The sequence below is a fragment of the Micromonas pusilla genome, assembly GCF_000151265.4.
Source record: "Micromonas pusilla CCMP1545 genomic scaffold MICPUCscaffold_3, whole genome shotgun sequence".
Classification (NCBI taxonomy): Eukaryota; Viridiplantae; Chlorophyta; class Mamiellophyceae; order Mamiellales; family Mamiellaceae; genus Micromonas; species Micromonas pusilla.
Window position 1 is genome coordinate 62,115 of NW_003315884.1, and position 26,377 is coordinate 88,491.

The window sequence follows — 26,377 nt, forward strand, 5'->3', positions numbered from 1 at the left end:
CGACGCGAAGACGACGCGCGCTCGCGACAGCACGCACGCTCCGGGCATCGCGAGCAGCGCGGGGCGACGTGCGACGAGAACTGCGCACGAGCGAGCGACAAGTCAGCGCGGACGGTCACCGAAGTTCACTGGTAGCCCTAGACTGGTATCGACCAACCCACCAGACAAAACGCCCCCGCTTCTGTTGTTGTTTCTCACGTGTTTAGGGTAGCCCTAGTTTTGAAGTCGAGCGCCCTTTCGCGAACGCGACCGGCACAGCCGCCCGCCCTCCCGGCCGGCGCCCCCCTCCCCCCCAAACCCGATCGCCATGCCGATCATGGACGCGGTCCCGCTCCTGGACTCCGCCACGGCGACAATCCTCGCGAGCGTGAACAAGTACACGATCCAGCAGCACGTCAAGTGGCTCGATAACTGCATCGAGATGCCGAACACGTACACGGTCTACAACTTTCAGACGGCGCGTCCTCGACTCGAGACGAACGTACCTCGCGGCCCGCTCCGAGGACGCGTCGGTTCGCGCCGCGGGGCGACGCTGGGGAATCCTCGCTTTCGCGCGCGCGCGCGCGGACGACGCCCGCGACGCGATCGCTCGGTTTCTTTGACGCCCGCCGCCCCGCGAGCAAATCAAATCGACTTTTTTTTTCGTCGTGTTGAACGAATCGTTTTTTCCTCCACCCTACAGAACCAAGCGATCATGCGGATCAACGAGGTATCCGACGGGTGCACGCGCTGCTGCTGCGCGCCGAACCACTCCGTGGTCCTCAATTTCGACGCGCTCGACCCGAGCGGGCGGGAGCTCTTCCCCGGTGCGTCTCGAGAGGGGCCCTTCCCTCTCACGCGTCGCCGCCAGACGTAACCTCCTTTCGATTTCAGTTTGCGAGAGAGCGAATAAATGACGCCTCCTCCTCCTCCTCCTCCTCCTCCTCCTCCTCCTCTCTCTCTCCAGTCATGACGATGGAGCGACAGGGCTGCTGCGGCAAGCTCTGCCTCGGCGAGATCGTCTGCATGGAATGCTGCGCGAACGAGGCGTTCTTCCACGCGGGCAAGGTTGAGGGCAAAGCGGGCGAGTTGGACAAGTCCCGAGTCTTCGGCCGCGCGAAGGTTCCCATCCCCTTCGCGGGCGGCTTCACGCCGGTCATCCAGGTCATGGACCGCGACGCGACGTCGGACCACCACTTCGCGAGCGTGAAGGGCCCGATGTGCTTCGGCGGCTGCAGCGAGCTCTGCTGCTCCGTCCCGTTCACGGTGAAGAAGGTGAACAAGGATGGCAGCATCTCCGTGAACGTCGGCGACGTGGCGACCATCACGAAGATGAAGCCGAAGTCCTTCGCCGACGCGATGCGCGAGCTCCTGACGGACAGCGACCTGTACGAGCTCGAGATTCACGATTTGAGCTTGTCCGCGCAGCAGCGCGCGTCGCTCGTGGGGACGCTCCTGTTGTGCGACTACATGTTTTTCGAACGCGACATCGACGCGTGCAGCTACAACGTGTTCACTAAAGAGTTAAAGATCTCCCTCTGCAACTGCTTCTGCCTCGGGAAGATCATCCCGTGCCAGTGCACGTGCGGCGGGGATGATAAGGAGCGGGACTCTTAGGCGCGCGCCGGTCGGGGCGCCTGATGTGTGAACGACGCGTCGACGACGCGTGTCTATTATTGAATCATCTGTGACTAATCACTGACGTACTGTAATAAAATCAGACGACGCGATCAACGCGCGTCTTCTTCTTCTTCTTCTTCTTCTTCTTCTCTACTCTCCGCCGGTGCTGAGCCGCGTCGCGCGCTCGCCCGACCCCTGCCCGACGTCGCCGACGCTGACGCGTTTCTTCGCGCTGCCGCCGCCGCCGCCGCCGGAGCCCTCGGTCGCCGCCACGGTCGCCGTCGCCGTCTTCCCCGCGCCGCCGCCGCCGCCCCATCGCCCGCCGCCCGTCTTTCGCGCCTCCGCGATCGGATCCCACAGCCCCGCTTCTTTGACGTACTCCTCCGCGATGGACGCGAGCGCGGCGTCGTCGACGTTCGTCTTATCCGCACCGAGCGCGGCGACGAGCGCGCGGCGAAGCAGCGCGGTCGCGGACGCCGTCGCGAGACGCGCCGCCTCCGCGGCGGCGAGCAACGCGTCGGCGCGACCCCTCGCCGCCGCCGCGCGCGCCGTCGCCGCCGTCTCAGCCTCCAGCCTCGCCGCGTGTGCGACCGCGAGCTCGTCTCTCGCTCGCACCGCGCGCTCGAGCTGCTTCGTCGGGGACTGGACCGTGGCGGCGAAGACCTGAGCGGACTCATTTACGACGTCCATCGCGACGACGCCCGCGTCGCGCGCCGCCGCCGCCGCCGCCGCCTCGACGTGTCGCAACCCGTCCGCGGCGGCTTTCGCGGACGCGCTCGCCGCCTCCGCGAGCGCGTCCGCGTGGACCGCGTACCGAGACGCCTCGTGCGCTTCCGTCGCGGCGGGCGACGCCGCGAGCTCAGCCTCCTTGTGAAGCCCGAGCGCGCCGGCGACGACGTTGGCGTTGACCCGCCGCCGCGTCGCGGCGGCTTCGACGACGGCGATCGCCGCGGCGTCCTCGGCGTTCTCCGCGTCTCCGTCGTTCTCGGCGACGGCGACGACGCGCACGTCCCCCGCCGCGATCGCGCGCTCGATCGTCAAGACCAGCGCGTCGCGGACGAACGCTCGGAGTCGCGTCGCCGGCGCGGTCGCCGCCGCCGTCGCCGCGGCGGCGGCGGCGGCCTCCGCGCCCTTCGTCGCGCGCGCCGCGCGCTTCGACGCGTCCGCGAGCTTCTTCGCCGCGTCCGTCAGCAGCGCGCGTAACGTCGCGACGTCGCGTTCGTCCTTCAGCGACGCGACGTGCGCGCGCGCGAGCGTCTCGAATGCGGACGCGTCGACGCGCGCGTCGAGCTCGGGCCCGGCGCAGTTTTTCAACGCCGCCGAGAACGGTTCGCCCAAAAGTTTCGCCGGCGCGTCGTCGTCGTCGTCGTCGTCGTCTCCGCGCGCGGCGGCGGCGGCGTCGCGCTCGATCTTGATCTCGTGCACGGACGCGGCGACGGCTTCGTCCCACGCCGTCGCCGCCGCCTTGCAGCCGTGCTCCGCCCACGCGTAGTACGCGAGCTCGAGCGACCGCGGGTCCGGGACGACCGCCGCGCACGCGGCTGCGACGGCGCGGACTGCGAGACCAAACGCCAGTGACTTGATGTCGCGCATGCTCTTCGCGAACTTGTTCTTCTCGTCGCCTATGAACCCCGGCGCGGCGACGAGCGGGGATAAGTCCCCGAGCGCGAAGGACATGCACACGTAGACGCGCGTCGCGCGTCGAACGGCGCTCACGTATTTCCGCGCGGACTCATTTAAGCCCACCGTCTCCAGTTTGAACGCGCCGGCGACGACGCCGCGGCGACACGCGCCGCGCGTCACTCCCGAGTTGCCGTCTTCGATCTCCCACATGTTCACCGCGAATCGAGGCGGGCCGCCGCCGTGAGGGCGGTACTGCGCGACGTCCGCTTTCGCGAACCCGCTGGCGTTCTCCGCGGTCTTAAACAACGGCAGCAACGCGTCTTTCGCCTCGGCGACGCGCGCGACGGCGTCGGCGGCGTCCCCCGGTTTCCGCAGCCGCGCCCACGCGATGCGGTAATGCGCCTTGTGGTACGTCGGCAGCATCTTCGCGCACGCGCGCACGCCGGCGACGGCGTCGTCCCACAGCGCGTCCCACCCGGCGTCCTTAGACTTAACCGCCTCGGGATCGAACGCGTGCGACGCGACGAGTCGCAGGTCCTTCGCGAGCGCGGCTTTGGCGGCGGCTTTTCCCCGCCCCCCCGCCGCCCCCGCCGGCATCGTCCACCCCGCCGCGGAACTCGCGGCGATCTTCAACAGCGCCTTCACGCGCGTCGTGTGCGTCTGATAAAACACCTCCAGGTTCCCGGGCGCGAGCTTCAGCGTCTCGTCCACGCGTCGGAACAACACGTCGAGCGGCTCGCCGAGCTTCCTGCCAATCTTGACGCCCATGAGTCGATGCGTCCACTCCTCCGGCGCCGCGCTCGCGGCGCCGTCGAACGCGTCGCGGCACAACCCCAGCGACCGCCGCCACCCCGCGTCTCTTGACATCACGAATCGTCGCCCGTCGTGGAACGGCGGCGCGCGAGACACGTGCTCGTACGCCGCGAGCCCGGCGCGCTCGTACGCGGCCGATCGCTCCTCGTCGCACGTCGCGGCGACGATCGCCGCGCAGCACGCGCGGCGCAGCGCCAGCTGGCACCGCCGCGCGCGCGCCTCCGCCTCCGGCGACCGCCGCCACTGGTACGTCGTCACCAGCTTCGCCGCGTCGTTCAGCGCGAGATCTTTGCACGAGTCCAGGTGATCCGCGAGCGCGAGCCACGCGTCGAAGGAGGACGGGTTGTGCGTGAGGTCAGCCTTGAGAAGCGCCGCGTGGCGCGCGGCGGCGGTGGCGGCGGCGACGGGCGCGTCGCGCGACTTGGCGCCCTTCTTGGCCGTCTTGGCGCGCTCGGCGGCTTGGGTCGCCCACCGCGCCGCGCGACTCGCCGCTTCCTCGCGCGTCACCGGGACGCAGTGGTACATCAGGTCTAAGATCACGGGCAAAGTCTCGGAGACTCTCTCGAACGCGGCGTCGTTTTCCTCGACGTCGGCGACGCGCGCGCAGAACCGATGGAGCGTCTCGTGCGCCGACGCGAACTCCACCGCGGGGTCGATCAGAGGTTCTTTTTCCTCCTCCGCGTCCCCCGTCGCGCCGCCGCCGCCGCCCGCGGCGTCCGCGTTCGGGGACGACGCGCCGCGGTCCACGCCGCGGGTTTCGATCCCCGGGCCGCCGAGCATGTCCGCGAGCCCGCGCCACATGTTCCCGCCGGGGGACGGAGCCGGCGCGGACGCCGGCGTCGGCGCGGGCGACGGCCCGGGCGTCGGCGCCGGCGTCGGACCGTCCGCGAGGTCGATCATCGCGACGTCGCCGTCGCCGTCGCCGCCGCCGCCGTCGCCGCCGCCGCCGCCTTCCTCGTCCTCGGCCACCGCGGCGAGCTTCCGCGACGCGCGCGCCTTCGCCTCGCGTTGTCGCTTCGGCGGCGCGCGCGAGACCGCCTCGCGCGCGAGCTTGAACTCCTCGTCTCGCCCCCACGCGCCTCTCGACGCCTCCGACGCGACGTCCCACGGGTTTAGGACCTCCGCGTCCGCGAACGCGGGCAGGGCTTTCAAGTACTCGTCCACGACGTCCGGGCTGTCGCGCGGGAGCGCGCTCTCGGGCGGGAACACGCGCCGCACGGCGTCGAGAACCGTCTTGAAGCCGTGTCCGTTGCCGAGAGATCGCAGGTTTTCCGCGTACGGCAGCACGTGCCTCCACAACTCCGCGCACGCTCTCCTCGACGTCAACACGAGCTCTTTCCCGGACGCGCCGCCCTCGTCGCGGCACCGCCGCGGGACGTCTCCGAGCTCCGCGCCGTAGAGGCAGTACGTGCACTGCGCGATCATGTCGTCGAAGCGTTTGAGCGCGGCGTCGATTTTTTCGCGTCTCGTCGACGGCTTGGGTTTCGGCGCCGCGAGCGGCGGCAGCGGCGGCAGCGACGACGTCGACGGCTTGGGCGGGGGCGAGCCGAGGAAGTCGACGCACTCTCTCGCCACGTGCGGGTGCTTCAGCGCGTTCTCTTTCGCCTCCGCCTCGGCTTTCGCCTTGGCCTCTTTGAGCGCGTTCTCGCGTTTCTCAACCTCCTCCTCGGAGAGCCCTTCGCGCTCGAGGTACCTCCCGACGGCGATTTTCGAGCGCAGAATCGCCTGGTCCTTGCCCTTCGAATACTTCCCCGTCGCGTCGCAGTCTTTGAACGCGTACGACGTCTTGTCCTTCCGAAACAGCGCGAACGCGAGGTCGTGGTGCGTGCCCCCCGGTCTTTGCGTCGACTGCACGTAGACGTCCCCGGCGTAGTGCACGAATCCGTCGCCCATGACGGTGCCGTCGCCGCCGCCGCCTCTGACGTCGTTCTTTTGGTTTTGACGCACGAACGCGGCTTTCGCCTTGTTCTTCTCCTTGTCGTCGCCTCCCGCGCCCGCGCGCCCCCGCGGGCGCCCGCGGCCCGCAGCCTTCGTCTTCTTCGCGGCAGCCTTATCCCTCGCGTCCGCGTCGTCCTCCTCCTCCTCCTCCTCGTCCTCCTCCTCGTCCTCCTCCTCCGCTGCGTTTTCGCCCTTGGCGGCGCGCTCCGCGCGTAATGCGGCGCGTCGCTCCGCCGCCGCCTTTTTCGCGAGCTCCCTCTCCTCCTTCGCCCTCGCCGCGGCGCTCTCCTCCGCCTTTCGCGCGAGCTCCTTCAGCCGCCTCGACTCCCTCGCGAACGGCGCTCGCGCGGTCGTCAACGTCGGAATCGCGTCGCGAAGGAACGACCCACCGCCGCGCGCCGCCGCGCCGCAGCAACACCGGCAATCCGCGAGCGCCGCGTGCAGACGCTCGTGGAGCTCCAGCACGCTCAACGGCGACGGCGCGTCCGCGTCGCCTAACGGCGCGTCCGCGACCGTTACGTTATCATCCGGGAAATCTTCTTCCGGCGCGCCGTCGTCGCCGGTAAACACGACGTCGTCGGGCGGCGACGTGAGCTGCTGGATGACGCTGAGCGCCTCCGCGGAGAGCTCCATGATTGTCGCCGCCGCGTCTTCCTTCGCCTGCTCGACTTTGTTTTTTCGCCTCGTCGGCGTCTCCCCGGGCGCGATCGCGCGCGAGGCGTACTGCGCCTCGATCTGTTTCGAGAACAGCGGGGCGAGGGACGCGATCGCGCGCGCGGCGTGCTGCGTGGCCATCTCGCGCGCGTCGTCGTCGTCGTCGTCGTCGTCGTAATCTTCCATCGCGTCGGCGGCGGATTTTTTTCTCTCCGCCGCGTCGCGCGCCGCCGCCGCCGCCACCGCCGCCGGGGAAAACGCGCCCGCCGTCCGCGTCGAGCGCGCGCGCTGCAACACGTCGAACACGTCCGTCAGCGCGTCGCGCGTGACGACGACGTCCGCGTCGCCGGCGCCGCCCGCGGTGACCGCCGCGAACAGCGCGCCGCGCGCGCGGACTTCCGTCGCCAACGCATATTCCGCGACTTTCGCCGCCGCCGCGTTGCCTGCGTGGTCAGTCGAACGTCTTACCGGTCAAACGTTGAAAGGGAAGCGCGGGTGAAGAGTGACGACGGGGAAAGTCCTTAAGGAACGGCGTGCACCACGCGAACGGGGTCGTATGGGAAGCAGTCTCACCTCCCGCGGCGAGCGGGTAATGCGCGTCGCCCTCCGCCTTCGCCGCCTTCGCGAGCGTCCGCAGCGCCTTCTCGCGCTGCGTCGGGGTCAACACGACCGGCGCGTGCGACCCCCCGCGCTGCGGCGCCCCAGCAGAGGCTCCGCTCGCGTCGAGCGGGAGGAGCAACGGCGCGAGGACGGCGAGGAGCTCCGCGGTGTTCCCCGCCTGCAAGCTGGCGTCGGCGCCGGCGACGACGGCGTGGAGGCGCACGTCCGCGAGCGCCGCGCGCGCGGCCGCGGCGCTGAGCCGGTCAGCAGCGCCGTCGCAAGAAGCGTCGCGCAACAGCCGCTGCTTCGCCCCTTCTTCGGATCCAGATCCAGATTCCGCCAGCGTCGCGGCGTCCACGGACGCGCGGAGGTGCTCCTCGGCGAGCGCGATGGACCCCTCCGCCGCCGCGAGGTTCCCGCGCACGAAGTGGTACTCCGCCATGAGCGCGAAGTCGTCGTCGTCCGCCGCCGCGACCGCCGCGTCCAGGTGCGCGTTCGCCGCGTCCACGAAGTGCGACGCCGGGAGCCCCTCGGTGACCTCCGCGGCGGCTTTCGCGGCGGCGTCGGAGAGGACGGGCCCTTCGTAGCCGTCGGCTTTGCGTCGTCGATGATGCGTCGCGGCGTACGCGGCGCCGAGCGCGGCTCTCGACGCGCGCACCGCCGCGTCCGCGAGGCACAGGTGCACCCTAGGCGCGCCCGCGCCGTCGCCGACGCCGAACGCGGCCGCGAGCCTGAGCAGCGTCGCCGGTCGCGGGGCGTTTTTGAGGCAAAAGCCGCCGGAGACGTCGCGCGCGCGATTCTTCGTCCACTGGTTCGACCGCTTCGCCTTTAATTTTTCCGCGGCGGCGGCGTCCGGGGCGACGTCGTCCGTGCTCGCGCCCTCGCTCGTGGGGCACCAGCGCGAGGTGACGTGGAGGAGTAATCGCCACGCGACGTCCGCGGCGCCGCTGTTGCGCGACGTGACGCTTCCGAGGAACGCGGCGACGTCCGCGGCTTCTTCCTTGTCCTCCTCGGGCTCCGGCTCTTCCTCGGCGCCTTCGGGGGGCGCCGAGGAGTCGGGCGCCGAGTCGGGCGCCGCCGACTCACTCTCCCTCTCCTTCTCCTTCTCTGCGGCGTCGTCTTGGATCACGGGCGCGGCCGCGACGATCGCGGCGGCGTCCGCGTCCGCGCGCATCGCCGCCGCCGAGTCGCCGCCGAGCGCCGTCGACGCCAAGTCGTTCGCGAGGTTTTTCATCGGGCGCCACTTGTTCTCCTCCGCCGCGAGCGCGAGCGCCACCTGCTGCTCCGCGCGCCGTCGCTCCCAAGCCTCCTTGTGCAAGCGTTCGCGCTCTTCTTGATCTTCCTTTTCAATCTGGCGCTTGGACTTTCTCGCGGGCGCGGAATCTTTTTTCTTTCCGCCGGCGGCGGGCGGCTTTTCGACCGCGCCGGCGCCCGCGCCCGCGCCCGCCCTCGGCGCGTCGCTCGTCGCCCCCGACGCGCCCGCGGCTTCCTCCAAGGCGGACTCCGCGCCCGACGGCGCGGCGACGTCGACGTCCATCGCCTCCGCGGCGGCAGCCGCCGCCGGCGGCGGCGGCACGGCCGGCGCGGACGTCGGCTCCGTGGATATCTCCGACGCGCTCGCGCTGCGGCCGCGTCGCGTGCCTTCGCGTTTCGGTTTCGGTTTTCTCCCGGGCTTGGCCTTGGCGTTCGCCGCTTTACCCGTCGTCGTCGTCGTCGTCGTCGTCGTCCCGGCGGCGGCGTCGACGTCCATGGCTCGCGGCGCTTCGTCGATCCCCGCCGCGGTCGTCGTCGTCGTCGTGGCGTCGTCCTCGTCGCCGCCGCCCGCGCCCGCGCCCGCGCCCGCGCGCGACGGTCGGTCGATACCCGATACGGGTTTCGCCTCCTCGAAGCCGCCGCCGCCGCCGGAAGCGGGAACGACGAACCGCACGCGTCTACCGAGGGTGGACCCCGGGATCGCGACGCCGACGGCCCAGTGCCGCGGTTCCGGCGTCTTCGGGTGCGCGGGCGGCGGCGGCGGCGGCGGCGGCGAAGACGCGTTCGCCGCCTCTCTCGCTCTCTTGAATAATACGTTCCGGTACTTATCCTTCAAGTCAACGGGCGTGCGGTGCTTGAACAGGTTTTGTTTCACGCCCGCGGCGAGGATGTCCACCCACAGCGTCTTCGAGTCTTCTCCGTCCGGGCCAAACTGTTCGTACCCCTCGAGGAGAAAGTCCACGTCCTGCTCCGCCCACGGCGTCCTCACGCGGGTTTCGGGTTCCGACGCGGGGACGCGAACCGGCACGGGGACGCGAACCGGCACGGGGGAGTCGTCCTTCGTCAGGTCGATCTCGTCCGCCTCCGCCGCCGCCGTCGCCGAAAGGAGCGCCGCCTCCGCCGCCGCCTCCGCCGCCGCCTCCGAGGCCGTCGGCGCCCACGCCCTCTCCCACGCGCCGTGCTTCGAGAGATGGTTGTAGTACTTCTGCGCGTGCGACATTATCTGCGTCGGCGTCCGCGAGAGGACGACGTTTTGAGAGATGGCGCTCCAGTTCCCTTTCCCGTATTTCGCGAGCCCGACGAGAAACATTCGGTGTTCCTCCTCTGTCCAAGGTTGGGGTGGCGCACGGTTGGGGCACCGCCATGTCCGTCCGGCACCGCCTTCTCCGCGCGTCCCCGCGGGCTCCGCCTCGGTCGCCGGCGGCGTCGACGGCCGCGCGGCGTCGGCGTCGACGGCGTCGCCGGCGACGCCCCCCGCGCGCTTTTTCCGCGTCGCCGGCGCCGCCCCCCCGGACGTCGTCGGGTCCATCGTCGCCGCGAGCGCGCACGCGACAGCCTCCCACGTCCTTCGCTCGAGCTTCACGATCAGCGCGCCGCCGACGGCGACGTCTTCGCCGCGTTCACATTCGTCTCGCGTCGCCTCGTCGTCGCGCGCGCATCGCGCGGCGGTCTCCTCCTCGCGCCCGCGTTTCCGGTGGCGCGCGGCGGCGCGTCCGCGCCGCGCCGCGCGTCGCCGCGCCGCCTCGTGCGCCGCCGTCAACCGCAGTCTCTCCGCGCCCTCCCCCCCCGCTCGCATCTCCCGCGCGCGCGAATGCCGCGGGTCGAGCCTCAAGAGCAGCCCGGCGACGTGCGCGCACGCGGGGTAGTCGCCCACCGCGAGGAGCACCTCGGCGAGGTCTTCGAGGAGGAGGGGGTGATTCGGCCTCGCGACGAGGCCGCGCTCGAGCGCGTGCCTCGCGAGGTGGAGGAGATTTCGTCTAGACGCGAGCGCGCCGAGGCGACGCCACAGGCTCGAGTCCGTGGCGTCGATCTCGACCGCGGCGGCGTACGCGCGCAGGGCTTCCGCGTAGTCCGCCGCGAGGTCGCGTTCGGTCGCCGTCAGATCCGCGTCTTCGTCGGCGTCGTCGTCGTCGTCGTCGTCGTCCGAGCCGGAGCTTCCCGCGTCCTCGCGCTCGATCGCGAGGTCCGCGACGAGCCTTCCCAGGTTCTTCAGCGCGAGGAACTTCACCTGCGTCATCGTCGGCGTCAGCGACGGCGCGTCGTCGTCGTCGTCGTCGCGGTCGGTCATCAGCGCGTTCCGAAGGATCCCGCGGAGCTCGCGCACCGCGTCCTCCCTCTTCCCGTCGCGAATGAAGAGCAGCGCGGTCTCGTACGCGGACGTCAGCAGAGACTCCTCCGCCTCGGTCGTGCGCCGCGCTTCCTCGACGCCGCCGTCGCCGCGCGCGCCCGAGAGCGGGTCGTTCAGGGCGGCGAGCTGGAGCGCCATGACGGCGACGCCGGGCCTGCTTCGTCGACGAGGGACTAGCTAGGGAACCCGCGCGTCGGACGCGCGGTGACGCGGGCGCGCGCTCGTATCTCCGTCGCGCGCGTCTCTCCGACGGCGACGATCGCGCGTGGACGAGGGGGTCTTCTCTCTCCCGTCCGCGCCGCGCCGCTCCGCGTCGTCGTCGTCGCGCGCGCGCGTCGCGTGTGCGCGCGCGGGTGGCGCCGTAGTTCTTTTCGAAAAAAAGGGTTGAGCGTTTCGAAATCCGACCTGACTGACACGCGCTGCGCGCGCCAGTCGCTGAGTCGGCTCCAGTCGGCTGAATCGCCCCCAGATCTTGCGCGCCCGCCTCGTCGCTCGTCGCTCGACGACGACTCCGCGCGCGCGCATCGACGGAGCAGCTCGGTTCTTCCACCGCGCGCGCGACCCCGCGAGATCTCAAAGGGAGGAGGACGGACGAGGAACGCGCGGCGCCCGTCGAAGCGAAGCGCGCGGTAGAAGAAAAGAAGCAGAAGAACAGGGCGACGAAAGAATGTCCTTCCGCCGGCGCCTGAAGAACAAGAAGCCGCCCGCGGGGTGGGACCTCATCGAGTCCTCGATCGAGGACTTCGAACAGCAGATGCGCGACGCGGTCGGCGAAGAGCACGAGGGGAAGCGCAAGAACGAGCTCACGTGGAGGATACACCGCATCCACTGGGAGAAGAATCGCTTCATCTTCGACCTGAGATATAAGAAGAACGTGCTGAGCGACGAGCTGTACAACTACCTGTGCCGCGAGAAAGTCGCGGACCAGCCGCTCATATCCAAGTGGCGCAAGCCCGGGTACGAGAACCTGTGCTCGCTGCTGTCCATACAGAAGGGCGACACCAACTTCGGCACCGCGTCCATCTGCCGCGTCCCCATGGCGTCGAGGGCGCCGCAACAGCAGGCGCGTTCTATACACTGGTTCCCATACGACCGCGTTCGCGTGGTGAACGCCGATCCTTAAGGACTTTATCTCCCGGCGCATCTCTCCGCCCACCCCTCGCTTTCAATCCCCGCCCTCGACGCCTTTCAACTCCAACTGACGCCTATGAACTCCACCCGCAGCTCACGCCAAACGTGCGCACGGGGTGCATCTCGTGCACGTCGGGGGACGGCGCGCACGGCGGGCCGATCTGGTGGAACACGCCGATCACCGCGGAGATCACGGGAAAGATGTCGAAGGGCGGGGGGAAGAAGCGCGCGGCGGAGGACGGGATCGAGGATCCGGAGGTGCGGAAGCGACTGGCGGCGTTGAAGGGCGCGGAAGGGTTGGACTGATACGCGTCGAATGAATTTTCTGAGTGGCGGTCTACGATCCATCCGTTAGGGTTGCCGCGCGCGCGCCGCCACGTCGTCGTACTACCGTACCTACCCTGATGCAACACGATACTACCTATCATAAATGGAAGCATCCATCACGCGTCTTCCTCCTCCTCCTCCTCCTCCTCCTCCTCCTCCTCGCGGGGCCCGGTCGCCTCATCTCGCGCTCCTCGCCCGGTCGCTTGCGCGACGAGCCGCGCTGTCATGCTCTCCACCTTGGCGCGTCTCTCTCTCGCGCTCGCGCTCTCCCTCTGCCCGGGATCACCGCCGGAATCCGAATCCTCGCCCCCGGAATCGGAATCCTCGCCGCGCCTCCTCACCCCACCCTCTCGCGCGCCCCCTCGCGCCCTCACGAAGTTGAACAGCTCGACGTACTCCTCCATGCTCAGCTCCTGCGCGCGCGTCTTCTCCGGTCTGTGGGCCATTCCATACAAAAATAGTTCATCGGTCAGTCAGTTGAAAGGGGATGCGATCAAATGTTGAAACCGGGCGATGGGTGAAAAACTTTTGTATAGAACGCACCTGTTCAACGTCGCCAACGCGTCGCGAATCGTGTCGTCGTCGCACGCGGCGCGCATGTTGTTCTTCAACATCTTCCGCTTCTGCGCGAAACATGTTTGCACGAACGCGAAGAACTGCCGCTCCGTGCCCGCGAGGGGTAAATACTCTTCTCTGCGCCGCGGCCGAAACCCTATCAGACAGCTCTCTACGTTCGGCGGCGGGTCGAAGCACGCCGCGGATACCGGTCGTACGTAATACGGCTCGGAGTAGTACCGCACGCGCACCGACATGGGGCGGTAGTCGCTCCCGCCGGCGTCGTCGCGAATCAACCGTCGCGCGACTTCCTCTTGGAACATGAAGACCATGTTCTCGAACGTGTCGCCCATGGGGAGCAGCACCTTCAGGATGTCCGTGGTGATGTTGTACGGGATGTTCGCGACGACTTTCGCGCGTCGAGGCGCGCCGTCGCCGAGCGCCGCGTCGGCGGCGGCGGCGTCGGTGGGCTCCGGGAACGCCTTCGCGACGTTCCACTTCAGGAAGTCCGCCTCGTGCACGGTCAAGTTTTCGTTCCCGCGAAACGTCTCCGCGAGCTTATCCGCCAGGTTCCTGTCCTTCTCCACCGCGGTGACGACCGCGCCCGCGCTCAGAAGCTCCGCGGTGAGGTTCCCCGTCCCCGGCCCGATCTCGAGGATCGAATCCCCCGCGCGCACGTCCGCGGCGTCGAGCGCGTCGAGGATGACGGAGCGGTCGACGAGGAAGTGCTGCCCGAGCCATCGACGCGCGGCGTGCTTCGACGCGTCCACGCGCTGCTGCGGGCTCAGGCCGTCCAGGGCGAGCGCCGCGGCGTCGTCGTCGCCGCCGCCGCCGACGCGTCTCGACTTTTTCTCGCGCGTCCGCTCCTCCTTCGCTTTCTTCTTGTTCCGGGATAACCGCACGGGCTTCCGCGCGCACGTGACGTTCAGCCTCGACGCGCGCGCGCGCGACGGAGACGCCCGCGACGTCGCCCGCGGCGCGGGGAAAGACGCCGCCATCGAGGCCGCCATCGAGGACGCGCGTCGTCTACTAGCTAGAATGCGGATGTTGAATTTTGCACGGCACTTTTCGACGACTCTTGGCTCGTCGCTAAGTCGTTCGCTTCGAGCGTTTCCTACACGCACGCGCCGCCTCACTCGCCGCGCCGCCCGACGCGCACTACGAAACGACGTCCCTCGTCGTCCACCTACCGCACGAGCTAGGGCTACCGCCTACCTATGCCTACTCATCTACCCGTTCGCCGCACCCTCCCAGCCGCCTTTCCCCACTATCCTCCGATGCACTTGCTCCACGCGCGCGGCGGTTTCAATCATCCGCCGCGTCTGATTCTCCCGGCTCGTCGCGATGAACGCGCTCACCTCGCCGAACGTCTCGCCGTACCTCTTCATTCGCCTCTCCCGCGCGTTTTCGCGCGCGTTCAACACCACCGTCGCGCATCTCCTCGCGAGCCTCCTCTTGTCGTCGTCCACGTCTTTGATGAAGTCCACGCTCGCGCGCACGGGCCAACGCGAACACGCGATCTGGTAATCGCGCTCGGGTCCGACGCGCGCCTTGACGTCTTCGAGCGCGGCCGCGACGGACCGAAGCTCGTCGTCGTAGGACATGATCGCGATGGACGTCTCGCGCGCCTTCGCGTCGAGCGTCTTCGTCGTCTCCGCGAGCTCCGCGACGAGCGCGGCGTGGTCGGACGCCGCGTCGTCTCTACTCGCCGCGAGCGACGACTCGAGATGGATCGAGAACGAGCTCCGCGCGTCGAGCAGCGCGGCCGCGGAGTCGCGCGACGTCGTCGCGACCGCGGACTCGAGCGCCGCGTGCGACTTCTCGGACGCGTCCAGCTGCGTCGGCCGCGGGACGGAGACGCGAGCGAGGGTCATTCATCGTCATCGTTCGCGCGGGGTGGACGGGACGAGATCCCGCGGGGGGGTGCCGCTGCCGTGATTTGAATCGATCGTCTCGAGGGCGACGACGCGACGACGCGAGGCGGAGCGAGCCGGGGGGACGCGAAGCGGGGGGACGCGCGCGCGACGACGCACGTCTTCGTTCACGCGCTCGAGCATCAGCCGAAGCTCCTCGAGCTCCGCGGGCTCGAGGCTCTTGTCTTCGTCCGCTTCGTCTTCCATGGCGCCGCGCGGTCGGGACTGCGAAGAGCCGCGTTCGCGTCTGCGCGCTGCTGTGCGTGCAGCATCAGCGCGTGTAGCGCGGCGCGGGGGCGCGTGCCGCGTTTTAGCTCTTTCTGTTCAACCTTTCGCGAGGGGTCGCCACTCCGCGGTCGCGCCGCGCACGCCCACCGCGCACGCTCGCGTCTCCTCGCGGCCGCGCGCGCGCGCTCTCGAGGCGGAGCACGCGCGTCGGCGACGCGGAGACGCCGAGGTCGAGCGTCGCCTTCGAACGGAGGAAAGGTCGCAGCATCCGCGACCGCGATAAAGTAATATTCTGTCGTCGTCTCCATCTCAAACTCGGCAACCCGTCCATCCCACTCCGCCGCCGTCCCCTCCGCCGCCGCGATGAGCGGCCGCGTCCCCGGCGCGGAGCCGCCGACGCCGGAGACGCAGAAGAAGGTCACCGCGGCGAAGACGTACATCGAAAACCTGTACAAGAACCAAGCCAAGTCGCTCGCCGCGCGCATGGAACGCCGCGCCGCGGCGGAATCGCACGCGCTCGACGGCGGGGAAAATCCCGCGATCGCGATACACGAGCTCGAGGAGCAGGAGCGCAAGTTCACGCGTCTGAAGCGCGCGAAGATCAGCGTCCACGACTTCGAACCGCTGACGATCATCGGCCGAGGCGCGTTCGGGGAGGTGCGCCTCGTGCGAGACAAGAGCAACGGCAAGGTGTACGCCATGAAGAAGCTCAAGAAGACGGAGGCGCGTCCCATACACTGGTTCCCGTACGAACGTGTCGGCGTGGTGAACGCCGATCCTTAAGGACTTTGCCCGGCGCATCTCTCCGCCCAGGGTCCCACGCGTTCAATCCCGACACACCTCGGCGCCTTTCAACTCCGCTCCTGACGCCTTTCAACTCCACCCCGATATCATCGCTCGTATGGAACGACCCTAAGATGGTGCGACGGGGACAGGTGGACCACGTGCGCGCCGAGCGCGACCTCCTCGCGGAGGTGCACAACGAGACCGTCGTGAAGCTGTACTACTCCTTCCAAGACGAGCAGTTTCTGTACCTCGTCATGGAGTACTTGCCCGGCGGGGACATGATGACGCTGCTGATGCGTCGCGACACGCTCACCGAGGACGAGACGCGGTTTTACGTTGCGCAGACGGTGCTCGCGCTGCAGGCGAGTCGAGTTCTATAGACTGGTCCCCATACGACCCCGTTCGCGTGGTGAACGACGTTCCTTAAGGACTTTGCCCGGCGTGACGGCCGTCGTCGTTCGGTCATCGGTCGTCGGTCTTATTCAATATCTTCGGTCTGACCGCTTCCCGCGCGTCCGGCGACTCGACCCGACCGCGTTTCGCTTCCCTTTCCTTTCGACGCTCGCTTTCCTTTCGATTTCGACCGACTGACCCTCACGACGACGCGTTCCCCCACTCCCGATCCGATCGCAGACGGTCCACGCCGCGTGCTTCATTCACCGCGATATCAAACCGGATAACTTGCTCCTGGACGCGCACGGGCACATGAAACTGAGCGATTTCGGTCTGTGCAAACCCATCGACCAGAAGATGCTGAACACGCTGCCGGAGATCATCGAAGAGGATGGCGTCCCGTCGCCGCCGCCGGGCGACGCCGACGGCGACGACACCACGGACGCGTCGAACGAATCCGCGCGCGCCGCGCAGCTGAAACACTGGCACGCGAACCGTCGCAGACTCGCGTACAGCACCGTCGGCACCCCGGATTACATCGCCCCGGAGGTTCTCCTGAAGAAAGGGTACGGGATGGAGTGCGACTGGTGGAGCGTCGGCGCGATCATGTACGAGATGCTGGTCGGGTACCCGCCGTTTTACAGCGACGAGCCCATGTCCACCTGTCGCAAGATCGTGCACTGGCGGCATCACCTGCGGTTCCCCGCGGAGGTGACGCTGAGCGCCGAGGCGCGGGATCTCATCGAGCGTCTGCTGTGCGACGTGGATCAGCGGTTGGGTACGGCGGGCGGCGTGGAGGAGATCAAGGCGCACGCGTTTTTCCGCGGCGTGCCGTGGGATAACCTGTACGCGATCCGCGCGCCGTACGAGCCGGACGTGACCGGGGAGTTGGACACGCAAAATTTCGAAAATTTCGACGAGGACGAGAGCATGAGGCCGCCCGGGAAGAACCCCGCGGGGGGCGAGGACGCCGCCGCGGGAGGGAAGGACGGCAGGAGAGCCGCCGCGGGCGGCGGCGGCGGCGCGAAATCGTCCTCCCCGGCGAAGAAGGCGGACGACTTCATCGGGTACACGTATAAAAACTTTGAAGTCGTCGGAGAGGAGGTGCACAGGAAGAAATCCAAGCCGAAGCCGAGTCTGATGAGCATATTCCCGGGCGCCATGGGCGACGTCGACGGCGCTGGCGGCGGCGGCGGAATGGGCGGCATCGCTACCCCTGCGATGGACGTCGTCGGCGGCGGGATGGCGGGGCTCACGGTGAGCGATCCCCCGACGGCGGCGCCCGCGTTCGAACGCGGCGGGAGCGTCGTCGAGAGAGGGAGCTCGCCGATCGCGGCGGCGGCGGCGAGGGAGGAGAGCGGCGGGCAGGCGCCGTCGGGGTTAGGGCGGACGTTGCGGTGACGTAGAGTAGCGCGCCGCGCGAGTCGGGCTCGAGAAATTACATCTTGTTTTCCGAGATGCTCTTTGAAGTCGGTCCATACAAAAACAGTCCACCGGTCAGTTGAAAGGGGACGCGATCAAATGTTGAAACCGAACGATGGGTGAAAAACTTTTGTATAGAACGCACCTCAGCACCAGACGACGGCCTCGCGTGTCGTAGAAAGCGCGTGATGAAAACGCGTCGCGCGTCACCGCGCGCGGCTCCGCTGCACCGCGCGCTGAGGCGAGAAGGAGAAGGCGCGCGCGACGCGCGGGAAGCCGACGCCGCCCGGCCCGGCGCGATGACGGCGCGCGTCTCGACGGCGGCGACGCGGCTCCGGACCGCGTCCTCGCTCTTCCCCGCGCGTCGACCGCCCTTCCGGATCCTCCTCCTCCTCCTCCTCCTCCTCGCGCGCGCGCGTCGCGCGGTCGCGGAAGCGAACCACGGCGCTTTCGTGCACGGCGTCGCCTCCGGGGACCCGACCTCCGACGCGATCGTCATCTGGACGCGCGTGACGCCGACGGGGCGAAACTACCCCGGCGGCGTCGACCCGCCCGACGACATCACGTTCGACGTGAGATGGACCGTCGCGACGGCGCCGCCGCGCGGCCCCGCGGACGACGCCGTCGACGCCGCGTCCGCCGAGCGCGACGACGACGGGACGTGGGGGAGCTCCGAGACCGCGGTGGGCGTCGACGCGGACGCCGCGGCGTGGGGGTTCCCGCGCGGGTCGATCGTCAAGACGGGCACCATCGCAGGCGTGAGGTGCGTTCTATACACTGGTCCCCACACGACCCCGCACGCGTTGTGCTCGCCGATCCTTAAGGACTTTTGCCGTCGTCTCTCTCCGCCCACCCCTCGCTTTCAATCCCCGCCCGCGTTGCCTTTCAACTCCATCTGACGCCTTTCAACTCCACCCCGACGTCGCTTTGTATGGAACGACCCTGAGCAACGAGACGGACTGGACCGTGAAGAAGGACGTCTCCGGGCTGTCGCACTCGACGCGGTACTACTACGCGTTCAACATCGAGCGCGACGGCTTCAGACGCCGCTCCGAGGCTGGCACGTTCACGCTCCCGCCGCCGCCGGGGGAGGGAAACCAGCGGCGGATAAAGCTCGCGGTGTTCTCGTGCGCCAACTGGGGGTGGGGGCGTTTTCACGCGTACGACGCCGCGGCGCGAGGGTGGGGCGAATCGTTACAGCTGGACGCGTGGCTGCACCTCGGAGATTACACGTACGAGTACGGAGACACGCACTACCCGCAGGCGGACGACGCCGTGCGCGAGCGATTCTTCGCGCTGCGTCCGCGCGGGGAAGCTACCGCGCTGCGAGGCTACCGCGAACGGTGAGACCGCTCGCTCCCGCGCGCTCGCGCGGAGCTCATCGCGTCGTTTATTTCTTGAGGTGGAAAAGCTTTTTTTTTCTTTCGCGCGCCGTGAACCTCGCAGCACGCATCGCAGCACGTTTCTTTCGACGCGCGTGAACGCTCTCCACCGATGCGATGCCGCACGCGCGCGACTGACGCGACGCGCGGATGGATCCCCTCGACCGATCGCAGGCACGCGTTGCATCGCGCGGACGAAGGGCTGAGAGCGTTGCACGCCGCCGCGCCGGTGATGGCGATGTGGGACGACCACGACATCACGAACAACGCCTGGACGGACGGCGGGGAGAACCACCAGCCGGAGACGGACGGCGACTACGTCGCGCGGCGACGCGCGGGGATTCGCGCCTTCCACGAGTGGCTGCCGACGCGGGAACCGCGCGCGAGAACCGGGGACCCGAAGGACGATCCGGACGCCAACCTGCGGTACAACCGCGTCGCGCACTTCGGCGACGTCGCGAGCGTCGTGATGTTAGAGACGCGGCTGCTCGCGAGGACGGACCCGGCGGGGAACCCGGGCGGGAACGTGTTCGCGAACGCGAGCGGGACGATCGCGCGCTGGGTCGCGAAGAGGGAACGCGCGCCGGCGCGATGGCGCGGGAGCGATTTGGAGCGAACGTTTCTGTCGCTGCGCGACGACCTGGACGCGCATCGCGCGTCGCCGGACCGCGAGATGCTCGGCGCGGAGCAGATCGCTTGGATCGAGAAGACGACGAAGGCGTCGGCCGCGCTCGGCGTGAAGTGGCAGGTGGTCGCGCAAGCGTCGCCGGTGATGGACATGATGTCCCCGGATTTGGCGAAGGGCGCTGCGGCGTTGGACGAGAACGCGCGCGGCGACGCGCCGCCGCCGCCGCGCGGGCACGCGTCGTGGACCGCGGCGCTGCGGGCGTGGGTGGACTGGAACGGCGACGACGACGACGACGGCGGGGGAAGAACGCCGAACGCGAAGCGCGTCGGCGTCGGCGGGCGAGACGTCCCCGTGGACGCCGCGCGCGGGCTGTTGGCGATGGGAGAATACCGCCTTAACTGGAACTTCGACGACTGGCACGGGTACGTCGCCGACCGCGCGAAGCTTCTGCGCGCGGTCGTCCCGCACGCGAACGCGGCGGTGATTCTCGGCGGGGACTCGCACGACTCCTGGGCCGGGGTCGTGTCCGACGACGCGCGCGATTGGGAGCGCCCTCAGGGGTCGACGGCGGCGCCGCGACGCGTCGGCGCCGTCGAATTTGACGGCCCGTCCGTGACCCCGCCCGGGATGTTCGAGCACGCGCACGCGTGGTGTCCGCGCGCGCTGATCGACGCCGGGCACTTATCTAGTAACCCGCACACGCTGCGACACGCGCGGACGGGACAGAGGGGGTTCATGCTCGTGGACGCCACCGCGGAGGAGTTCGCCGTCGATTTCGTCCTCACGCCGTCGGTTCGAGACGCGTCGTATTCGCCGAGGTGCGACGCGTCGTTCGTGGCGAGAAAAGAGAGCGCGGGCGGCGACGGCGGCGGCGGCGGCGGCGACGGGTTAAGACTCGACGCGCGGACGTGTCCAGACCTCCCGGACGCGCTCGCGCGCCTCTCGGACCGCGGCGGAAACGGCGGGGACGACGCGAAGGCGGCGCCCGGCGCCTGGGCGGTGACGTCGCTGTTCGTCGTCGCCGTCGCGTTCGGCGCCGCGGGAGTCGTCGCGGGTCGGCACGCGCCGTGTTTCGAGCGAAGCGACGGCGGCGGCGGCGGCGGCGGCGGCGGCGGCCGAGTCGGCGGGGGCGGACACAGGCGGTCGAGTTCCGCGGTAGACGGGTACGTCTCCTCAAACGGCGGCGGCGGCGGCGATAGAAAAATGTCGGCGCGCGAGCGGCGGCGGTACTCCGAGCTCGTCGACGCGGACGTCGCGGACTCGCAGCTGGAGCTCGGGGAGTGGAGGGACGAGCGACGCGGTGGGGGGGGGAGGCACGAGCGCGAGCACTCGCACTGAACGAGACTGGCGGGGACGTTGAACGCGGCGCTTCGTCGGCGTCGAGAGACAGAAATATTTGAACCGAATCTTGTACCTTCGTACCTTCGTACCTACTGGCCGGTGCGGTCAGGTGGTTACAGTACGTGTAGTACACGTACACGTGTACGGACTCTCCGAACGCGAACGAACGCCTCTCCGAACATCAAAGATCACCACACAAAAAAAAACATATCTCGCACTCCTCCCTCGCGCGCGCGCGATACGCGCACGACTTCGCTCGCGATGGGTTGCTGCGACTGCTGCGGCGGACCCTGCGGGTTCTACAGCAAGAACAAGCTGTGGCTCGTGCTCTGTGCGTCCTCGTCCCCCGCGCCGCGCGCTTCCGAATCCCGCGCGCGCGATCTCGCATGCGCTTCGTCCCCCCCATCCCCCGCGTACGTAATGGGCTCTGACCTCCGCCGACGCCCCCCGCCGTCGTCGTCGCGCAGACTCGATCTTCTTCATCTGCCCTCTCCTGTTCGTGTCGTGGATGTACGGCGGACCCGGGATATGCCCGATGATGCCGATGTTCTCCCAGGCGCGTCGCCCGGACCGCGCGCGTCGATGACGACAACAGCCATCCCACACGTTGATCTTCGTCGAGCCGCGGCGCGGCCCCGCGGCTCAACAGTGCTCGACAGATACGTTTTTCCGCCCTCGACCGCCGCGCCGCCCGACGACCGATCCGATCCATCCCCTCCCCCCCTCCCACCCCCGCCGTCGCTCCCCCGCCGCCCAGATCGAGAACATCAACTCGAAGATGTCCAGCGGCAACCCCGACGGCGGCGCCGACCTCCTCTGGGGCACGGGCGTCTGCACGATCTACCTCAAGCCGTTCGAGAGCGACCAGTCCACCTCCGAGGACGGCACGTCCTTTGGCGTGAAGGTCGTCCTGCACGAGTACTTCCACTGCCTCCAGCATGGGCTCGTGTCCGGCGACGTCGACCCGAGCGTGCGGTACGACACCATCGACGTCTCCATCGAGGACGGGTGCGGGGTGAACGATCTGTACCACAAGAAGACGCTCGCCGCAATCAACAACATGCCCGCAGAGTACAAGCTCGTGAAAAAAGTCGTCGTGTTTTACGCGTGCGGCAAAGGCACGGAGTACACGTCGTTGGACTTGCAAGACATCGCGTACGGGTTCGGGTGCCCCGGCATGGACCCGCTGCGGACGCCGGTGAATAACCTCAACGGCATTGGCGAGGGCGACGCGGAGTACTACGCGCAGCAGATTCTCATGCCAGCCATCCAAGCCGCGGACACGACGAACTGGGACAGCTCGTACGCCACTCCCTACAACGGGGTCACGGAGTGGAACAACCGCGGCACCGATGCGCAGACCGCGTGCGGTTTCAAGAACTCTGGCGACGACACCGCGAAGGACAACTTCGTGATCGGCGACCTCAGCGAGGATCACGTCGACAGCAAGATGATTCCCACGCTGAGCGACGCGGGAAAAGATACGTGCCGGAACAACTACATCGGCGAAGCCGCGTTTCGGTTCATCTTGGCCACGTATTCGCCGTCCTTATCGAACGTGTTGAAGATGTGGCAGGACGCCGGCTCCGTCGGCATCGCGTCCGCGTTCGAGACCAACATCGGCGTCTCGTGGAACACGTTCACCGCCGCGTTCGAGAAGTCGGCGACGTACCTCGGCAAGAGCTCGTCTGACGGATACGACGGGCAGGCGCACGGGAGCGATTACGATATGGAAGAGCTCGTGTACGGCTTCGCGATCGTCGCGACGTTGTGCTGCCTCATGTCCGCGTTCTTCTTGATGCTGTGCGTTCGAAATGTGTGGTTCAACCCGAGGAGGATTAAGCGTCAGCAGAAGCAGCAGGAGCAGAGCGGCGGCGTCGTCGCCGGGCCGGGGCAGATGCCGACGATCGCGATGAAGTGATGATCATTATGAAGACGCGATCGATCGTGATCGTCCCGCGTCCGGCGGCTGAGGAGGTTGGTGCGACGAGACCGCGGTGGCGGTGTGGAAGTAAGACGCGTCGTGATGCGACGACGACGCGTCGTGGAGGAGGAGAGAGGCTGAATCGGTATGTCGGCGGGCGACCGGAGTGGAGGCTGGATCTTGTGTTGCATACGAACCCTGGTTGAGAAATCAATCACAAACCCGGCGGCGGAGGAGGTTGGTGCGACGAGACCGCGGTGGCGGTGTGGAAGTAAGACGCGTCGTGATGCGACGACGACGCGTCGTGGAGGAGGAGAGAGGCTGAATCGGTATGTCGGCGGGCGACCGGAGTGGAGGCTGGATCTTGTGTTGCATACGAACCCTGGTTGAGAAATCAATCACAAACCCGGCGGCGGAGGAGGTTGGTGCGACGAGACCGCGGTGGCGGTGTGGAAGTAAGACGCGTCGTGATGCGACGACGACGCGTCGTGGAGGAGGAGAGAGGCTGAATCGGTATGTCGGCGGGCGACCGGAGTGGAGGCTGAATCTTGTGTTGCATACGAACCCTGGTTGAGAAATCAATCACAAACCCGGCGGCGGAGGAGGTTGGTGCGACGAGACCGCGGCGGCGGTGTGGAAGTAAGACGTGTGGAAGTAAGACGCGTCGTGATGCGACGACGACGCGTCGTGGAGGAGGAGAGAGGCTGAATCGGTATGTCGGCGGGCGACCGGAGTGGAGGCTGTTTCTACGTGTGTGTGTGTGAAACTGTAAATATTGTGATGGAGGAGGTTGGTGCGACGAGACCGCGGCGGCGGTGTGGAAGTAAGACGTGTGGAAGTAAGACGTGTCGTGATGCGACGACGACGCGTCGTCGAGGAGGAGAGTGGCTGAATCGGTCCGTCGGCGGGCGACCGGAGTGGAGGCTGAATCTGCGTGTGTGTGTGTGTGTGTGAAACTGTAAATATTGTGATGCATACGAACCCTGTCTGAGAAAATCAATCACAAACCCTAGTACGCGCGACGCGACGCCGTCGCCGCGCGCGCCTCGTCGCTCACATCCCCGCGAGGTACTTCTTCCACCCCTCGTCCTCCATCTTCGCCGCCTTCCCGAGCACCGTCTGCTCCATGTCGTCCTGAGGGCCATTCCATACAAAAAAAAAGTTCACCGGTCAGTCGAAAGGAGTCGCGATCAAATGTTGAAACCGAGCGGTGGGTGAAAAACGTTTGTATCGCTGAACGCACCTGATATTTTTCCATCAACGCCAACGCCTCGGGTTCGTACGCGCCGACGACGCGCGCGGCGAGGAGCCCCGCGTTCGTGGAGTTCCCGATCGCGACCGTCGCGACCGGAACGCCGCGCGGCATCTGCAGTATCGAGTGTACGGAGTCCACGCCGTCGAGGTGTTTCAGCGGGACCGGGACGCCGATCACCGGCAGCGGCGTCATCGCCGCGACCATGCCGGGCAAATGCGCCGCGCCGCCCGCGCCGGCGATGATGCATCGTAACCCCCGTCGTTGCGCCGTTTTCGCGTACTCAAACATTCGCTCCGGCGTGCGATGCGCGGAGATGACCGTCACCTCGACCGCGATGCCGAACGATTCGAGCGTCTCCGCGGCCGCGGCCATCGTCGGAAGGTCGCTGTCGGAGCCCATGATGATCCCGACGCGCGCCGGTTTTTTTTCAACCGCGTCGGCGTCCCCGCCCGCGACCGCGACGATCTTATCGAGCTTCGCCTCCGCCTCTACGACGTGCGCGGCGGTCACGGTGAGATGACCCATCTTCCTTCCGGGCTTCGCGTCGGGCTTCTCGTACCAGTGCACGTTCGCGCCGTCCGTCGCGAGCGCCGCGCCCATCAGCGCGTGCATCTTTTTCATCGCCTCAGGGTCGTTCCATACGAGCGAACGTCGGGGTGGAGTTGAAAGGCGTCAGTTGGAGTTGAAAGGCGCCGAGGGCGGGGATTGGAAGCGAGGGACCCTGGGCGGAGAGAGACGACGGCGAAAGTCCTTAAGAAACGGCGTTCACCACGCCAACGCGGTCGTATGGGGACCAGTGTGAGATAGAACGCGCCTCATCGCCGTCGCCTTCGCCGAGAATGTTCTTCATGACCGCGCCGCCGACGCGCAAGGACGTGTCCCCCAACGGCCACCCTAAGATCGCGCGGACGTGGTTCTGGTACTGACAGCACGCGGTCGCCTCGATCGTGTAGTGCCCGCTGTTGTGCGGCCGCGGCGCGACCTCGTTGAGCAGGATGCGTCCGTCGGCGAGATGGAAGAGCTCCACGCCGAACACGCCGGCGCCCTCCAAGGACGCCACCGCGTTCGTCGCCGCCGCGATCGCCGCCTCCGCGGTCTTGAAGTCCACCGCCGCGGGCGTCCGCGTGATGTCGCAGATGTTGTTCACGTGCTCCGTCTCCGTCACCGGGTACGCCTTCACCTCCCCCGTCTTGGATCGGATCACCATCACGGCGAGCTCGCGTCGAAACGGGACCCACCGTTCGACGTATAACCCCGCGTCGAACCCGCCGAGCTTCGCGACCGCGTCGGCGACGTCCGCGGCGGTCTTCGCGACCGCGTTGCCCTTGCCGTCGTACGCCATGCGACGCGATTTGATCATCAGCGGGAACCCGAACGCGTCCGCGGCGGCGGCGAGCTCGGCGTCGTCGGCGATGGATCTGAACTCGCCTAGGGGCACGCCCGCCGCCGCGAAGTGCTCCTTCTGCCGGAACTTGTCCTGGATGATCGCCAGCGTGCGCGACGTCGGCTGGACGTCGACGCCCATCGCCTCCAGCTCTTCCAGCGCCGCGACGTCGATGTGCTCGATCTCCACGGTGACGACGTCGCAGTCGCTCGCGAACGCGAGAACGTCTTCTCTCGACTGGAACGATCCCTCGGTCGCGACCGCGGCGACGCTCGCGGGCGCGACCGGGTTCGGGTCCAGCGCGCGGAGGCGCACGCCCATGGGCGCGGCCGCGATGGCGAGCATCCTGCCGAGCTGCCCGCCGCCGAGGATGCCCACGTTCGCGGTGCGCTCGAGGCCGTCCGGCACGACCGCGCACGGGCTGTCGTTGGGTGGTTTTTTCTTCGCCGCGCCGGCGGCGCGGACGACGACGACGCGACGACGACGGGCGGCGGCGTAGCCGGAGGAGCTCGCGCGGGATCGCGGGTCGGCGATCGACGGCGCGCGCGAGGAGAGCGCGGCGGCGCCGAACGTCGCGGGCATCGTGCTCGCGGAGGCGCGCCGACGTGCTCCGATGGTTTGAATCTGGAGAACGATGGCGGTGCCGAGCACTCAAGTCGTTCCGCGCGGTCATCGGTATTGTACGTGAGACGAGAATCGACGAAAGCGCGTCGTGGGATCGCCGCGCGCGCCACACCACCCACGCGCGAGCGGCGGCGTCGCACGCCCTCGCACGCCCTCGCACGCACCCCGCGCGTCCTCGCGACGTCACGACCGCGCGCGCGCGTCGATCCTTCGAGGCGCAGAAGCGCGTCGGGGCGAGCGGGATAACGCATCGATC

General features: G+C 68.2%; 9 protein-coding genes across 9 annotated transcripts; 5 read left to right on the top strand and 4 right to left on the bottom strand.

Moving 5' to 3' along the window:
- Positions 1 to 262: 262 nt before the first annotated feature.
- MICPUCDRAFT_55882 (phospholipid scramblase) lies at positions 263 to 1,733 on the top strand. The gene is made up of 3 exons (XM_003056598.1): positions 263 to 481; positions 683 to 806; positions 947 to 1,733. The coding sequence occupies exons 1-3, from the start codon at positions 308 to 310 to the stop codon at positions 1,594 to 1,596; spliced, it is 948 nt and encodes a 315-aa protein (XP_003056644.1). The 5' UTR covers positions 263 to 307; the 3' UTR covers positions 1,597 to 1,733.
- MICPUCDRAFT_55883 (uncharacterized protein) lies at positions 1,622 to 10,966 on the bottom strand (the record flags this gene model as incomplete). Its single annotated transcript, XM_003057053.1, has 2 exons — positions 1,622 to 7,070; positions 7,201 to 10,966. The coding sequence occupies 2 exons, from the start codon at positions 10,964 to 10,966 to the stop codon at positions 1,750 to 1,752; spliced, it is 9,087 nt and encodes a 3,028-aa protein (XP_003057099.1). The 3' UTR covers positions 1,622 to 1,749.
- A 529-nt stretch (positions 10,967 to 11,495) lies between these two features.
- On the top strand, positions 11,496 to 12,265 carry MICPUCDRAFT_55884 (uncharacterized protein; the record flags this gene model as incomplete). The annotated part of the gene is made up of 2 exons (XM_003056599.1): positions 11,496 to 11,908; positions 11,953 to 12,265. The coding sequence occupies 2 exons, from the start codon at positions 11,496 to 11,498 to the stop codon at positions 12,263 to 12,265; spliced, it is 726 nt and encodes a 241-aa protein (XP_003056645.1).
- Positions 12,266 to 12,657: 392 nt separating this feature from the next.
- MICPUCDRAFT_5051 (uncharacterized protein) lies at positions 12,658 to 13,587 on the bottom strand (the record flags this gene model as incomplete). Its single annotated transcript, XM_003057054.1, has 2 exons — positions 12,658 to 12,721; positions 12,830 to 13,587. Coding segments are annotated over 2 exons (822 nt in total), but the record flags the coding sequence as incomplete, so codon positions are not given.
- Positions 13,588 to 14,070: 483 nt separating this feature from the next.
- On the bottom strand, positions 14,071 to 14,715 carry MICPUCDRAFT_55886 (uncharacterized protein; the record flags this gene model as incomplete). Its single annotated transcript, XM_003057055.1, has 1 exon — positions 14,071 to 14,715. The coding sequence occupies one exon, from the start codon at positions 14,713 to 14,715 to the stop codon at positions 14,071 to 14,073; it is 645 nt and encodes a 214-aa protein (XP_003057101.1).
- Positions 14,716 to 15,345: 630 nt separating this feature from the next.
- Positions 15,346 to 17,705, top strand: MICPUCDRAFT_46569 (uncharacterized protein; the record flags this gene model as incomplete). The annotated part of the gene is made up of 3 exons (XM_003056600.1): positions 15,346 to 15,705; positions 15,900 to 16,130; positions 16,402 to 17,705. 3 exons carry the CDS (start codon positions 15,346 to 15,348, stop codon positions 17,560 to 17,562), a joined length of 1,752 nt encoding a protein of 583 aa, XP_003056646.1. The 3' UTR covers positions 17,563 to 17,705.
- Positions 17,706 to 17,882: 177 nt separating this feature from the next.
- On the top strand, positions 17,883 to 20,931 carry MICPUCDRAFT_55889 (uncharacterized protein; the record flags this gene model as incomplete). The annotated part of the gene is made up of 3 exons (XM_003056601.1): positions 17,883 to 18,346; positions 18,531 to 18,926; positions 19,140 to 20,931. 3 exons carry the CDS (start codon positions 17,883 to 17,885, stop codon positions 20,929 to 20,931), a joined length of 2,652 nt encoding a protein of 883 aa, XP_003056647.1.
- A 781-nt stretch (positions 20,932 to 21,712) lies between these two features.
- MICPUCDRAFT_46571 (uncharacterized protein) lies at positions 21,713 to 23,850 on the top strand (the record flags this gene model as incomplete). Its single annotated transcript, XM_003056602.1, has 1 exon — positions 21,713 to 23,850. One exon carries the CDS (start codon positions 21,713 to 21,715, stop codon positions 22,853 to 22,855), a length of 1,143 nt encoding a protein of 380 aa, XP_003056648.1. The 3' UTR covers positions 22,856 to 23,850.
- A 61-nt stretch (positions 23,851 to 23,911) lies between these two features.
- MICPUCDRAFT_15308 (uncharacterized protein) lies at positions 23,912 to 26,079 on the bottom strand (the record flags this gene model as incomplete). The annotated part of the gene is made up of 3 exons (XM_003057056.1): positions 23,912 to 23,992; positions 24,102 to 24,725; positions 24,892 to 26,079. 3 exons carry the CDS (start codon positions 26,077 to 26,079, stop codon positions 23,912 to 23,914), a joined length of 1,893 nt encoding a protein of 630 aa, XP_003057102.1.
- Positions 26,080 to 26,377: the final 298 nt, after the last annotated feature.